General features: G+C 58.1%; 1 protein-coding gene across 6 annotated transcripts in view; it reads right to left on the minus strand.

Moving 5' to 3' along the window:
* The window catches only part of EIPR1 (EARP complex and GARP complex interacting protein 1), a 120,485-nt gene that overhangs the window by 79,451 nt on the left and 24,498 nt on the right, over positions 1-16,536 (minus strand). Inside the window, exon 1 of one of the 6 annotated variants that reach the window (XM_025454773.1) lies at positions 1,811-1,835. The exons of the other annotated variants lie outside the window; for them this stretch is intronic. Coding sequence (XP_025310558.1) covers positions 1,811-1,820 — 10 coding nt within the window. The 5' untranslated portion in view covers positions 1,821-1,835. Of the gene's footprint in view, positions 1-1,810; positions 1,836-16,536 lie in introns of those variants that run through there. 6 annotated transcript variants of the gene reach the window in all.

Genomic DNA, 16,536 nt, shown 5'->3' on the forward strand with positions numbered 1-16,536 from the left:
GCTCCCAGCCCCTCTGCTGCCACCTCGTGTGACCTTCACGTGCCTGGGAGGTTAAGGCCAAGCATGTGTTTCCAGGGGAGGCCTGTGGCGGGGCCGGGGGCACTGGCCCCACGTTACACAGAACCAAGCAAGCTCCACAAGCTGATCGGCCAGGGTGCCGAGGGAGACAGCTCCAGCAGGCCAGACGGGCAACTGAGGTCCATTCCCTGCTCCGTCTTCCTGGGCAACTCCTTGCAAAGACCTTGTCTAACGACGCCCGGGAGAGGCTCCCTGCTGGTGACCTGCCAAGTGCCTGGGACAGATGGCAGGAAATGCCCGAGGGGCATTGGGGTCTCCTGTTCACCTCAACTCTCACGGCCTCATTCCTCACCTGCCCCGCCCCTGGTCTCCCCAGAGCCGGGGGGGTCCTCACAAGGGTGTGGAGTCTCGGGAGGCTTGTTTCTGCCTACATACTCAGACCCAAAGCATGTGCTCCACCTGACATCCAGGTGGAATGATGTACGGGTCATTCTGGAACAAAGGATGATTCACAAACCTGCACCTTCACTTTCAGGTTTCCAAAGTAACACACTGTTCTTACACGCGGTTCCACTTTTCCCACAACACTGCCACACGAGATGACGTTGCTTCCTTGCGGATCGACCCCAACCTTTAACCCTGACTTCCTAAAACCTCTGAGGTTACAGCGGCTGCTGGTGGTTGGGGGTGGAGGGGAGATTTAAGTTTTGCTACTCAGCCTTCTTTGTTGTTAGAATTTTTCAGCAGGTATGTGATCACGTCTACAAAAACCTGTTTTTATGTAAACCAAAAATAAGATAAAAGCCCAAACATCAGGCCTCTTAAGAGCCCTTCCCGGGTGAGAGCCAGAGCAGCTCCTGCACGACTGGAGCCCGGCCTAAGCAGTGCCTCAGCCTCAGCGGCACAGGCCATGCCCACGTGGTCAGCAACCTGGGCGCACGGGTGACGCCCCCCGCAGGGCTGTCCCGCGAGTGCGCAGACGGGCACTCTGACCTCCAACTCCAGTCAGAGGCGGGCAGAAGGGCAGATGAGATGGTGCCCCTGCGAGAAGCAGCCCAGCCGTGAGACGCGGCTCCCGGTGCAGCCTGAGAGGGAGAAGGGCCAGGACCCCTGCCATTCCCTGCGCTATGTGGACAGCGGCACCTGCCTCAGTGACTGCCGCTACATCTCTGGTGTCCCAGGCTTAAGAACGTTCTAGATGGTTAGAGCTGCTTCGCCCACCGCCTCTGTCAAGCTGACAGCCACCTCCTCTTGACGACCCAGCGTCACTCCGGGTGGATGACACCTAAGCCTCCTGTGCCGTCCGTCAAGGGCTGCCAGACTGAAGAGTAAAAATAGTTCGCAGAGGGCGTAATTACACTAAAAATTACTCCTTATGTGTGTGAAATTCAAGTTTACTGAGGTGTCCTGCGTTTTCTCCGTCAGCCCTAGTTCTGCCGCACTCTCATCTGGGCCTCACCACAGATCTGGAAGAGAGGCAAACATGGCCCACCTGCCCAGGGGGCCAGCGACCCGGTGAGTCTCTCAAGTGCCCAGAGCCAGAGCCCGCCCGGCTCTACCTGCAGGGGCCAGACAAGCAGGGGTGCTGGGCCCAGAGACGGGAGGGCGCAGCGGGTGCCACAGGGTCCCCGCAGGCAGACACTTACCTGCGGGCAGAAGGTTTAAGGCGGGGAGCTGAGCATGAAAGGCAGCCGGAGAACCACAGAAGCGAGTGGGGGGCCCACCTGGGAGGCGGCGTGGGGAAGAGCGCGCAGGAGACAAGCACTCGGGACCAGCCCCTCACAGGACTCACATCGTCCCATCCCCGTAGTTGCAGTTCCACAGACGCAGGCCGAGCCTGAGAGGGTCTTCAGCACTCAGGGCCCACGCTGAGCTTCCTCCGCGGCCCACGGGGGAGCAGGGAGGGCTGCTGAGCAGCACAGCACCCAGCCCGGATCTGTTTTGAGGGGAAAGAGCCGGAGGGGTGGAATCTAAGCACGGAGATGAGACGGGAAGGCCCAGCTGGGCGTGCGGAGAAGGCAAGGGCGGGAAGCAGGCTCCCGGTGGGAGTGCGGGAGGAGGAGGGGGGGCTGAGACCTTCACCCTCACCCCGGGGTCAGCCGCCTCCCACCCCCACCCCCAGCCCCACGAGGCCCCAGGGACCCCGCGGGCTGAACCACGCCTGACCGCTGGGGCCCAGGAGGGCTCACTGGCGGGAGGCGCTCTGCTGGTCCTCTGCAGCAGAGCCGGGTGGGCCAGCATTCGGGGCACGGGGCCCACGCACCGGCCATCTGCCACACGGCTGGTGCTCCGTCAGCGCTTCGCGTTCTCATTTCCCGAGGACTCCATGCTGCCACGATCTACCGGCTTCCTGACGCATCACCTTCCTCTGCTGGAAAGCGCAACCTGGCCCTGACGTGGGACACTCTCCCGCAGATGCGGGGTGCCATGGGGAGCCGCGGGGGCGCCACACTGACTCCCGCGGCCAGTAACAGCAGCTGCCGCCCAGTCGCCCTCCCACGGGGCCACAAGAGGAGCCAAGCAGATCGCCAGTGATAGAGACAACTTCTAAAGAATCATAGCCTACCAACCCTATGCCACATCTGTTTACCTTTATTCTCCCATCCTGGGCCCACACTTTTTATTTTTAAATACTTTCTTCTGTCTTCCTGAAACGTTACCAGAGCACTGAGAAGGGTTTTCTCATTTTTGTAGTACTTGCGCTGTTTTTTAAAGGCTATTTTCACACAGTTTTACATCTGGCGAATCACAGGACCACAGAAGACGAGCATGACCTGGACGGAAGGAGCAGAAGCCGCAGCAGGGCAATCTCCCGGGCCCTGGGCACCCCCTCCTGTTCCTCGGTGATCTTTTGAAAATACAAGTCTGATCTCAAACCCCCCTGGCTCTGGGGTGGATATCTCCCTCCAAACTGCCCTTTGCGAGCCTCTGGCCACGCCCGCTCCGACCTACCCTAGCCCGCCCTGAGATGCTGCTGCCTGGCAGTCCTGCTCTCTGCAGGGCCAGCCAACGAGCATGCTCACCACCCCCGCCTGGCACTTCAGCTGCTGCTTGCAGGCCTGGGCTGCTCTGGCTACGTGGCCCCACCACTACGCCCCCCCAGGGCCTCCAACAAAGCAGGCTGCACACACAGAGCAGCTGATCCTCTGTAACACGCCCGTGGCCGCACCCCAGGCCTCCCTGCAGGGCCACCCGTCTCCCAAAGGTCCTTGGGCCAGATCTCCCCTGCCACACCCTGCTGCCCACACTCTCCAATCACAGCCCAGTCTCAACAGTAAGCGATTCAAAATGCCTCAGCGAAATAGATGGCGGGCCCCCAAGGTCTTAAAAACACAAAAGCGAAGCGTGTGCCACCTCACCAGGGAACTGGGTCGTGAAACGCCAAGAATGTATCGAGTGATGACAGGCAGGTTACCTGACATTTGGTCTGAGAACCTGATCGAGATGGAACCCCCTCCGCAAACCTCTTGCATAAATAAATGAATCAATCAATCAAATAATCCACGGCTGTTACGGGCTGAATTGTGGCCCGTGAAATTTACATGCGAGGCCATAACCCCCAGTATCTCAGAACGTGACTGTATTTGGGGACACAGCCTTTAAGTTAAATGCGGCCATCTGGGTGGGCTCTAATCCAATAGCTGATGTCCTGGCAGGAAGCGGAGGCGAAGACACAGAGGGACACCACGTGAGGGCACCAGGAGAAGGTGGCCATCCGCAAAACAAGGAGACAGGCCACGGAGAAGCCAAGCCTGCTCACTCCTCAGTCGTGGACTTCCAGCCTCCAGGGCTGGGAGAGAATACACGTCTGTTGTCTGGGCCCCTCAGTCTGGGGCACCTGCCACGGTGACCCGAGGAGACTAAGACAACAGCGAGACGCCTCTGTGCAAGGGGCATGGCCCTGAGACACAAGCATCCTGGGTCCGGGTCCTGGCCTCCCCGGGCCACGGCCTCTGCTGCCACAGGGGTGGGGGGAGGAGGGTGCGGCGGGGGCAGGGCACACACCACTAGCCTGGGGAAGAACAAAGCGAGGAACGTATCTGGGGTGGCGGGAGGAATCTGGCACAGTGTTTCGTACAGTGTTACTGGAAAAAATGAATTCAAATTGAGCTTTGTGTAAGCACCCCCTCGTGGCTTGAAACCTGGAGAAAGGACATAAAGGAAGCGCACTGATAAATGACGGAACGTTACTGTGAGGAGGTGTCCGGCGGGTGCTCTGGGGATCAAGTCTTATTTAACATCTTCATTAGTGATCTGGAAGGAGCAGTAAACAGCACATTAATTAAATTTCCAGATGATACTAAATTTGGAGGTGCTACAGAAAGTCAATGAGGACGGCGATACGACACAGATGGGATCCAAAGAGGTTAGTTAGGAGTGGAGACACAATACAGGATAAAAATCTCAAAAAAAAAAAAAAAAGAAGAAGAAGCTAATTAAAAACATGCCCCGTGTTCTGGAATTCTAGCTCCTGTAAGATAACGGCCTAGGAACAGCGCAGGCGTCCTTGTGGTCTGAGCTCTGCCCACTCGAGCCCTCGTGTTGGAAGCCAGGAGTCCCGGGGACTCCGCAAGGCTCAGAGGGCCCCTGGCAATCAGAATTCTCCCGACCTGCTGTTCACAGCTCGGAAGCTCACACACACTTGGTAACACGGCAGCATGAATCCGCAAAAGCCTGGGTTTTTGTGCAAACCCAGGCTGCGCGGATACCTCTGAGGACGTCTGCGGCTCCCGCACCCGCGCCTGGAAAGACAGGAGGCCCCGGTGGCAGGCACCCTGCGCCTACGGGAACACGCCGGGGACAGGAAGGCAACGGGACCAGCGCCGGCCACACCGCAGCGGGGTCTGTAAACGTACCTGGACGTCCGAAGGGGTGAAGGGCCTGCGCCTAACACCTGCCGTCTCGTGGCCGCTCAGCTCCAGCACCTGCCTGGCACCACACACACGGCTCCCAGGTGGCCCGGGCGAGCCCTAACCTCGCAACGAAGGGGAGAGAAGGGCTGCGGCCCAGACGCCCGCGACCAGCACGCTGCCAGCCTGCAGGCACCACACTCCTCCCGGGCCCGGAGGAGACGCCCGTAACAGAGCCCAGCAGCGCAGGTGCTGCCCCGTGCCCATGGCCGGGAACAAGCGCCGGGCCCAGCGCGGGACGGCTAAACAGATTACACGCACCCCCGCACACACACACACACTCACACTCACACACACACTGAAACAGGGCTGTGCCGTACACACCCGACCTTCCGTCTGTCGCGTGGACGGGCGTTACAGTAACGAATGAGTCACAGGGAGAAAGGCAACTGCCCCAGGATCTCACACGCGAATCCGACACAAAAGAGCCGTGGGCGCACCACAGGGCGCTGCCGGGGGGCGGCGGGGGGGTGAGGAGCGGGGCCGAGGCTGGGCTCCCTCACGGGGCAGAACCCGCGCCGCCAGGGCCCACGTGCTCGGCGCCGCCCGCGAAGTGCCCAGGTGCGTCCTGGGAGCTCGCCGCGGAGCCGCGCGGGTGGGTCGGGGCTCCCGGGCGGAGGGGCAGCCCGGGTCCTGAGGACTCTTGCGGGCTTTACTACTGCGGTGCGTGTCACTGCCACCCCAACACCCTGCGCAAACATTTTAAATAAACGTACAGACTAGATAATCCACATAAGGCACGTGGCCCGCGGCCGGGGCCCAAGCCTCCGTGATGAAGCCCCTCCGCCGTCTCCACGCTCACGGCGCCTCTGGGCGCGGGCGGCCGCGGGGACCACGGCGGGAGGACCAGGGCCCGCGAGACACCCCCACCCCGCGCAGGCCTCTCCGTGGCTCCCCTACGCCCCCGGCTCCTCGCGCTCCACGCGCACAGCACACACATCACGCTCTCCACACTCACAGCACACGCCTTGTGCTCTCCACACACCCCACACACACAGCACACGCTCCACACTTGCCACGTACCCTCAGTAGTCAGCACACACTCCTCACACTCTCCACACCCCAACACACATTCAGCACATAACACAAACCACGCAGCCTCAACAAACATTCACGCTCGACTCCACGCACACCCACGCGCACGGCGCACACCCCACCGCAGGCCCATCTGGGCTCCCGCCTCCAGAACGAGCTCCTCGGCAGCACCTCAGCGCGCCGGCCCTGCTCTCGTTCGTCCCGGGCACGCGGGGGCACACCACACGTTTAAGCGTTAACGTGGAACACAGAACGCTTCCGTTTCCGAAATGCTGTCCCGGGGATGCGTGACAGTGGGAGGCAGGCAGCGGCCGCCAGGTGCTCTCACGGCCCCGCCGCGCCACCCCGCCCCGGGCCTGCAGGGCTCCCCGGACGGGCTCCCCGGGGCAGCGGTCCCGCGACACCCTCCCCCTCTTCCTCTCCCGTTCCCGCGCCCCGGGACCCCGGAAGACCTAGCTGTCGCCTGCCCCGACCGAGCGTGCGCGTGTGCACCGAGGCGGCGGCGGCCCCTCTCTCCCGATCTGTGCGGAGGGTACCAAGGAAGTGGTCACCAGAGACAGACGGTTGTGTGCCTCGGAAATGACGGGACTTGTGGTCACGCGCCTCCCGGGCCCGGCACTCCAGTTGGCTCCCGGCCTGACAATGGCCCCGAAGGCCGCGGTTGTCCCCGGCTCCCAGGCGCCGGCCCTCGCGGACTCGCGGCCATTTGCTCAGAATTATGGTCTCTCACAGAGAGGCCTTCGAAGAATTCCTTTCCAAGGAAAAGCTGCTTCCTCCCTTAGCTTATTTTCATAAGAGAACCGCTTAAAGTCAAAAAATGCAATTTTCTAATCTGATGCAGAGATAAACGGGAAATTGCAGCTTTAAACAGAAACCCCAGTGTTCTGGTCCGCTGCTACCAGAAAGCCCTGGGCTGCGGGCTCTGGGGAGCCCCGGGAACCGTCCAGGGCCGCCCCTCAACTCCACACAGCGGGACAGGCGGCAGACCTCGAACCAGGTGGGCTCAGAACACCACCTGCAGGCTCCCCACCAAGGCGGTGGCCCCCGGAACCCAAGGAGCTGAGGCCGCTCCCAACTCGCTCCTTGGGGAAACCTCCGCCCAGCCCCCCGACGCACCTGGGCCGTGCTTCGTAGTGTCCTCCTAAGAGCCCAAAGGATACTGGTTCCTCTTTAAGATTAGCTGTTCTCACAGGCCATTATCAGAGCATCCATGCCTCACGGAGCAGAGGCCAAGCCCCGACCACGGAGCAGCCCACGGCAGGGCGCGGCCCGGGCTGGGATTCTGGGATTCTGAGCCACCGCCCCGCCCCGTTCCTCGCCCCCCTACTGCTCAGTGTGCTGCCTTGGCCTCGGGACTGGCGTGGAGGTCAGGCTGCACACACGTGGGAAGGATCTAAAAGTGGTTTGAAGCCGAGCTAACCAAACCGGCTCCCGTCAGCACCGTCTCTACATCTGCCCTGTGGGACGCAGTTCTGCTGCCTGGTACCCGGTGTCTCATCTCTCTGTCCTCAACTTTCCGTGCTACGTCTTGAGTACAACAGAAATTCAAGCAATCAATCACAATAATTTTAAAATGTGGAATGACTACAAATGCCTAAAGCTGGAGATTCTTAGTTAAATCCATCTGTGACCTCGGAATGAACTAGTAGGATCGAAAACAGCCCTACTGTGCACCGAACTCCAACTGACAGGCTGTCTGGACCAGTGAGGACACCACCGGGGGCCATAACCCAGGGCCCAGAGGAAGTGACCCAGGAAGTGATCCACATCACGGCCACTGTTACTGTAGCAGCTGCAGATGACAGAGGGACAGTTTGGCCACAATGACTAGTTTAAACACAAGTCCTCACTGTCACCACATCAAATCTGTAAATTAAAAGCAGCAAACGTCATTCACACGCAGGAACAATAAATCCCGCATAACCTCCGGCTCTTGCAGGGATTCTGAAATTGACAGATAAGCTACATTACGCCATGGTTCCTTTCTGTGCTTAAAAAAAGAAAAAAAAAGAAAAGAAAAAAAAATCAAGAAATCAAAACAAAACCCTGGCCACAGATGACCACAAATAGTCTCTGGGAATGACACAATCTCATCCCACCATTGCGAGGATTCCATATGACATGTCAGGAAGCCTGGAATGGCAAGTGCTCTGCCTAAGAGAGGTCAGAGAGCCAGAATCCTGCCCCAGATACAGTGGCCAGGAAGGAGTCATCATTTTCTACCAGAAGCAACATTAATAACATCACCTAGTAGCACACTTGAACACTGTCCTGATCTGGGCCCCACATCAACAAAGCTGGAAAGAAAACCAAAGCTCAAACTCTTCTGCAGACCAGCTGACAGATGAGAAGGTCACAGCTCAAGGCTCAGGATACTGACCAAGGCCATCCTGGATGACCTAGTAAGAAGCCCCAGTATGGATCGCCAAGAAGACCCTGCTTGGGCCTGGTGCACCACCCTGGCTCATTCATGAGTCGGACAGGAAGTTATCCACAGATGTTAGGGAATCTCAGAGAGAGAGAGGGAGAGGGAGGAAGGGAGGGAGGGGGAGAGGGGCAGAGGGGCAGGGAGGGAGAGGGGGGGAGAGAGAGAGAGAGAGAGAGAGAGAGAGGATGTGCAAAAGGAAGCTGGGTCTCAGGAAAGGAACACCACCTGACCTACTTAGGGCCCTTTGGATTTGGCAAAGGGAAGTGAAGGCAGAAGCCAGGACCATGGGATGTGTGCAGGGGAAGGGCCAGTGTCACAAGGCTTTCGTGTCATACTTGAGGCTTCAGCCCCCCGCCCCCACCCCACCCGCCCCTCAGCACAGAGCCTTCACTGGGCCACGCCAACGCCAGCAGGAACATGGGAAGACGCTCTAGACTGTCATGTGTTGGCCTAACAGATCCGAGGACATTATCAGAAGCCTCGTGTGGTGTTAAGGGGTCCATGTAAACATTGCATTCCACTCCAGAACATACCTATGTTCATTTTAGGCTAAAAGTAATGCTTTCATTACTTAAACAGAATAAACATTCCAGAAAGACATACCACATTCATCCTGTACCCTCCAGGGCCCCTGGCATCTACCTCTGATGGTTCCTTACCCCAAATTAAGAAGCTCCCACAGTGATGGGAGTGGGAAGGATGGAGTGGGAAGCTGTGAGCCTCAACGAAGTCTGTGCTAAGGATGACTCTGAGGAGCTCTGGGGACTATGTGCCCAAGGGCTCCTATGGCAGCTAACCACCAACACAAAGGAGGCCACAGCTGCAGCGAGGCCCAGGCACTGCCACCCATCACTCCTGGTATGAAACTGTCAGGGTTAGGACACTCTCAGGACAGTCCCCCAAGTCCTGCTCTAAGCTGGGGCCTCGGGGATGCAGCTCCTTCTCCTGCTCCAACCTGGGGCCACCGTGGGCATGGATGCTGCTCTAACATACATCACCTGACATTTCCCCAACTCCTGTCTTTCAAATAATGGTGTAGCTCAGACTGTGCCCATTTTATAGATGGAAACCCCAAAGGTCACCTGACAGGTCCAGGATCACAGAGCTGGGAAACAGCAGGGCAGCAAACTCGCCTGACCCGGGCTCTTTCCACTGCCCATGTCCCAAGTGGCCGAGCTGCCTCTGCTGGCCGCCGTGGTCCCTGCTCCCCTGTAATGGAGAACTACTGGGAAGTAACTGGAACTATATGGCAGAAATCACCAGACCACTCTGTATTTGGTTCCTTTTTCAATTTTTCACTCTGACATTAGGCCTAATTCACAAACTACTGCATGAGCTGTGCAAAGCAGCACCTGTGTCTAGTATAAGGTGGAGGACGTGGGGCAGAGGGGACGCCGGTCTCCTTCCTCCCAGGATGCTGTCCCCCCTCGGAGCACAGAGAAAATTCAGCATTATCTTGGCCGGGCCTCCTCCCACCTCCTCACTCACTGCATCTCAGCACGCTCTGTCCTAGGAAGCCTACTACGTCTCATCAAACCTCACTGAGACTAGTATTTCAATTCTACTTAAATTAACCAATTCAACCCATAAGTATTTTCTGAGCAGCTATTACATAGCTATATAACTGATCTTCCAAACTGAGCCACTTTTTTTCCCTAATAGTTCATTTTTAAGTAATCTCTACACCCGGACATGGGGCTCGAACTCCCAACAGCACACTCCACAAACTGAGCAGGCCAGGAGCTCCAACACTGATCACTTTGAAGGGAAGAGTGTGCTGACCAGGAGGGCACAGGACAGGAGGCGTAGACCTCACCGGCTCAGGAGGCTGCAGGCACAGAGGTGAACGGGGCACATGTGCTGGGGCCTTTGGGTATCCACTGCCAGCAAGAGGCCCCACGAACACAGGCCGGAATGTCATGCCAGCGCCCCTGAGTCGTGAGTCCAGCCGGAGGCCGGGATAGGAGAGGAGAGCTTCCGTGAGGAGGCACTTTCGGGGGCAATGGGAGCTCAGGATATGTGGGAGGGAGAGCATAAGCCGGTGAGGCATGGGAAGGCAGAGGCTCGGGGGGCCCTGGGGAGACACGGAGATGCCCCCTCCAAAGGACATTTGCACCTGGGATCCGGCCATGCTCCCTGCTGCTTCCGGGGGCCTCGAGGGTTCCCCCCCCGCCCCCCCCCCCCCCCCCCCCCCCGCTGCCCAGCAGCCTGGGGACCGGGGCCGGGGACTGAGCTCAGTACTTGCCAGGGTAGGAACACCCATCCACCCGGGGCACCTTAGTGAGATGCCAGCTGTGAACCCCATTCTACCTTTTCAAGCAAGGTCTTCATGTCTGGGACGGTATTTAGAAAAACATCTGAGAAATGCAGGAAAGCTTTTCAGAAGGCATCAGGCTAGGACACAGCCAACGGGTACCCAGGAGGGGATGGTGGTGGGAGGGACCAGAGTGACAAGGAGGGCACAGAGGAGGACGCTGGTGCCCCCTGCTGCCCAAGAAGGGGCCAAAGGGAGCAGTGAGCAAGCACACACACAGGCACACCCACACACCCCAGACACACACACACAGGCACACACGACAGACAGGATGCACAGACACATACAACAGACATGGCACACACACACAGATGCACCCGACAGGATGCACATGACAGATGTAGCAGACACAGGACAGACACGACACACATGCAGGCACACATGACATATATAACAGACACAGGACACACACGTGCAGGACACACGCAGGCACACTGGACACATGTAACAGACACAACAGACACAGTGGCATAAGTAGACACACAAAAACAGACACACACTCATTCAGAAAAAAGGAAATTAAAGTGGCAAAGTCACAGTTTTTAAACAGCCAACCTATGAAGTTCATCTGACGCACAGACTTTTCTCAAGGAACCTCTAGTGCACCCGCCTGAGGACAGGAGGGCTGACGCCCCAGAGAAGCCCCTGGGGAGGTAGAGCCAGGTGGGGAGGGAGGCAGTCTGAACACCTGCAGCTTGGAGGCAAAGCAGCAGAGAACACGCGCCCGCCTTGCCGCGATGACCACGACGCCTTGGGACGAAGGCTTTCCTTCCGGAGGACACGCTGGCCTATGTCCCGAGGGGCCCCCTCGCCTGTCCCCACCCCTGCTCCATACCCAGCTGGCCCTGTGCTCCACTGCGGCACAGACGCCCAGCCCCGCCAGGCTCTGGAGCCCCGATGAAACGGCCTCCATCCTCCCACATGCCCTCGTGTTGCCTCTGCGGTGACGCATTTCTTGTGAAACTATCAGAAAGAAAAGCTAGAGTTGGGTTTTTTTAAATCTTCATTAGGCAGAAAAAGTTCCAGAAGAGTTCAGTGTCCATCCAACCCTGCCCCCAGCACCCAGACTCCAAGGTTCTCATCATCATCCCAGGTGACGGCTAAAATCACATTGTCATCTGCTCCTTGCACGACACAGATGTCAGCTAGCCCATGTGGGTGCAGAGTCTGGTCTGAAAGAGTCTGCATGTTTAGATTGCCAACAAGAAGCTCGGCCTGCACGTAGCAGCTACTTCGGTTGTGCGAGGGGAACTGAATCCTGCTGCTTACCATCCCTCCTGAGTAGAACAATGGAAGGTACGGAGGGAGCTCTTCTCATCTGCATTTTCAGAAATGAGCTGTGAGTTGGGGCACCCGGTGGCTCAGTCGGTTGAGCGTCTGACTCTTGGTTTCAGCTCAGGTCCTGCTCTCAGGGTCAGGGGATCAAGTCCCGCGTCAGGCTCTGCACCCAGCACAGTCTGCTTGGGATTCTCTTTCTCCCTCTCCCTCTGCCCTCCTCCGCCCCACGCGTGCTTTCTCTCCAAGATGAACAAATGAATCTTTTTTAAAAAATGAGCTGTAAGTTAATCCAATTCTCCACATTCACATACAAGGCCATCGTGATGTCCCAGGGTGTGTGTGTGTGCAGAGCACCAGAGTTCCACCGCAGTGCAGACTTCATCAATGTGCAGACATTTTTTTAGCCTATTATCATATATGGATATAATTTAGACACGGTTGTTCATAGAAAACACAACTTCCTAGATTTCTCAAGAAGAGGCCACCACTCAAAGGGGACTCCACATCTTAGGATGCCAAAGCCCACGTCTCCATGGGTCCTCCCTCCTTTCCCCCAATGAGATCCACGGAGAAGGGTTTCTAGACTCATGTGAACAGGGACACGATAACAGCTTTAAGTGAGGACAAGTCTCTGCTAGAAGCAGGTCCCTATTAGAGGTTCTGGGAGGTTGGTGCCTGGACCTGCTCCACCACCACCCATCGGCCCTCCTTCCTACTCCCCACCCTCCCTGCCCCTGGCAGCCCCCTCCTCGGGGGGGGGGGGGGGAGGGCACAACTCAGGGTGTGAGACACACAGCTCAGAGGCTCCTGGGCTTTCGATTAAAGGATGCTACTACCACTGTCTAAAATATGGTGCAAACCCATGGAAACAAGGATGGGCCACAGCAGAGCGGGGACACGCACAAGAGGGGCAGCAGGGCAGCCAGGACACCTGTGTCTATGCAGTGCTCACAAACATGAGCCAGACGATGAGCAGGATGGGGAGTACGTGCTGACACCCGCACACGGCCCTCAGCAGCCCAGACACTGAGACATGGAGAGCAGGACACAACACAAATTCGCGGGAAGATAAAGAGCAAAGTGGACTTGTGGTCTTCACACAAAGATCCACTGAAGCAATGGTGATGACCTGATTCCTATCCTAACCCACATCAGTGAGGCTCTGGGTCTAACCCACATCTAAGGAGCCGCAGGGCAGAAGCCTCAAATTGGTGGGGAGCTCGGTGTAAAGGACAGACCATAAGTGTCTGGGTACAAACGTGTGCAGTCGCTCTGCAGCCTTCTGTGCACGAAGTCAGCGTGGTGAGCACAGATCCTTGCTCCAAGTTCTTCGACGGGTGTTTGAACTGGACCGGCTGGGCCTAATCCCGGGACCAGAACTTGCACAGACAGCCTGGTGTGGATCAGATGTGGACTGGAGAGGGGCAGGGAGGGCGAGGAGGGGCGGGGAATAGCAGGGCAGCTCCTTCCCGGTGAGGGGAGAAAGAAGGTGCTCCCGGCACCTCCCCACCTCCCCATCTCACCCCCTCCCCACTTCACCCAGGCAAAGAGCCTGCGCTGCAGGCCTGGAATGTGTTAAGTCCTGCCTGTGAGCAGGAAAAGCTGAGCTTTGCCATGAAACAGTCATCTTTGTCCCCAGAAAGGCTGACCTGGGAGGCAAGCCTGGCACAGGGGGCTGACCACCATGGAGGAGCAGTGGCAGGGGGTGCGGATCCTGACGAGGACCTGAGATGCAGGTGGCCCGATGACGTGCTCCCCTCCACCCCACCCCCGAGCTGTGGACAAACAGGGCAAGACCAGCACTTCAAGCCACAGCCACTCACAGCCCCGGGGACCGAGCACAGGGTCAGCAGACAGCCAGCAAGCCCCCACCAAGGCCGGGACACAGCGGCGCCAGGACCTCCCAGGCCGGGTCGCCCCAGATGGTGGGGAATGTATTTGTGGCGCTTCCCCACGCAGCCTACAGAAGGATACTGAACCCAGTGCCAAGCCAGGGGACACAGTCTTCGAGAATCTGAACAGCCTGTTAGAAGCCACGGGCACACAGAGGATGCTGCCAGTGAAGGTTCAGAGGGAGGGGAATGTTCTGGAAACAGGAGGGAGGGTCCCTGTTAGGAGGTGGCAGAAACAGAAGCGGGGCAGCGGGCTGGGTGGACCAAGGGTCCCGCGTGGAGAGCGAGGTGGCGCTTGGCCTGTGTCTGGCTGTAGATTGTGGAAGGTGACAGAAGGAACAAGGGAGTCACCGTGAGAACAAAGGAACCCAGATGTGAGACTTGAGGGCTTTGACGTGCTCAGCCCCACTGGCAGGAACACCGGCTAACACTCAGAGACTTGCTGCTGGAAAGCGCCGCAGAGAGAATAGGCTAAACCCTCAAGACCAACAGGCCAGGGTGCAGGGACAGGAAGTTCCAGCTGGAGGGTCAGACAGAGGCTGGGCAGAGAGGGAGAGGGTCTTCTCCCCCCGGCAAGCACCAGGGGAGACAAGAGACCATCTCAGGAAGACCTGGGGGTACGGCTTGGTGTATGGACTGCAGAACCTGCCTCACAAGACCCTGCCAGCCTGCACCAGACACAGGTGGCTACGTGGCCCACATGTGCCCGCAGGGGTGAGCTGGTGGTGTCCCTGGCTGCACCTGCCAGCTGCCCCATGAAGGACAAAGGAGGGCCGGCGGGCAGGGCTGAGATGGACCTGGGGCCACTGCAGGCCCTCCAGTGGCGTCTGCCCTAGGAATGGCCATGGCCAGTGGCTCCTCTGACCTCCCATTCTCCTGTTTGAACATTATGTAAGCAGCTATCACCCCACACCTGTCCCAGAGCCATGTGACGGGCAGATGACTTCATAGCTTCACGGGTCAGCAGGTGAGGAAAGAACGTGCGGCAGGCAGTGACCCCAATGGCACATTATACCCAGAAGCCAGATGCATGCCTGGAGCTGACCCAAGGCTGCTGCTGCCCTTGTGGCCAAGAATCCAGAGGTGACAAGTATGTTCTGCATAGATGAGGTCGTGGCCCCTGGGGAAGCAGGTGCCGCTCACATATGCAGGGGCCCGGATGTCACCCCTAGCGCGACACCTTTTTGCAATCTGCTCCTATGAGTACAGGCAAGACCCGTGACCGACCTGCTTCTGACAGGATATGAGAAAGGTGGTGGGATGTCACTCCTGTCATTCCGCCGTGTTCTATGGCAAAGGTAAAATTCAGGTCAGCTGATCTTAAGTTCATCTAAAGGGAAATTGGTCACAAAAGTTTGAAAGTCACTTTTCCAGAAGAGGACCAACTGCACTTTCATTTGCAGACCTCTGGCTATCTCTACCTAAGGAAGGCTGCCAAGCTCCCCTGTTGGGGGTGAAGGCGGCAGCAGCAGCACCAGGGGGATGGGGGATGGCAGACCCGCAGCCATGTGGCCTGACATGCAGTACGGGATGCCGTCCAGCACAGGGAGGCGACGCAAACCACCATCAGCAAGGGCGCTGGGTCGTGGGGGCAGGTAAGTGTGAAGGCTGTTGCGTCCCAGATACGCTACTGGCAGCACCGCCTCCGTCCCTGTAGGCTGCATGGGGCAACCTTGCCCCGCCCCACACTGCGCTGCTGGGGGCATGGCAAGTCCGAGCGGGCTCCCAGGGAGGCTGTTCCCAGCCAGCGAAGGCGCCAGTCCACGCTAGGAATAACAGGAGTAAGAGGTAAAGAACACAAGGGGCTGGGGGCAGCGGGAAGACCTTTCAGAAAACAACTTTTCTGCCTTTAACAGCGTTAAAAACATAAAGATTAGGCGTGACGTGAACTAGAAAGCCACAGAGGGAGAATCCCGGGGAGCAGCGTCTCAGCACGGGTTCCTAGCAGCAGGGCACCAGGCCGCCCAGAGCAGACAGACAGCCGTACACACAAGGCTGAGGCCAGGGCAGGAGAGAGGAGACGGCAGGCGGCGCCTGTGGGCAGACGCGCACAACACCCAGACGTACCTGGTGTGCGGAAGACCGAAGGAAACATTTTAGAGACGACCTGGCACAAAACAGACTTTATTCCGGCTTACAGAGAAAGATGCAATGGGGGATCTTTCCCCAAAGCCAGAACTTGAACACCAGTTATGGACAATGACAGAGAGAGGAGGAAGGAGGAAGACGCGCGGCCTGCCGGGCACTGGGTTGACACAAACGTCACGAGCCCCAGAGCCAAAAAGCACAGGTGGCAGATATTTATTAGAAGCATGGACTCCCAACACGCCTGTGCGCTGCACGCAGGGTGGGGTTACTGAAGAGCACCATCCCACACTCTCGTTACCCTGTAACTGTTACCATGCACACGTACACACAAATCGCTGCCCTCCGAGGGGCCCAGCTAACTAACACAGGAGGACACTGACCTCTGTCGTTTGAGAGCCTCCAGCATATCAGTCCCCAGCCCCGAGAGGTCAATGTGCCTGGAACAGCTCTGAGCCCGGCTTCCAGTCTCAGGCTGCGGGTCATATTCCCTGCAGCAAAGCGTCCACCTACAGCATCACGGCTTCCCTGTGAGTGCAGCACCTCTGCCCATCACTAACCCCGTAAGTCATGCGC

This window comes from Canis lupus, chromosome 17, assembly GCF_003254725.2.
Source record: "Canis lupus dingo isolate Sandy chromosome 17, ASM325472v2, whole genome shotgun sequence".
Lineage (NCBI taxonomy): Eukaryota > Metazoa > Chordata > Mammalia > Carnivora > Canidae > Canis > Canis lupus.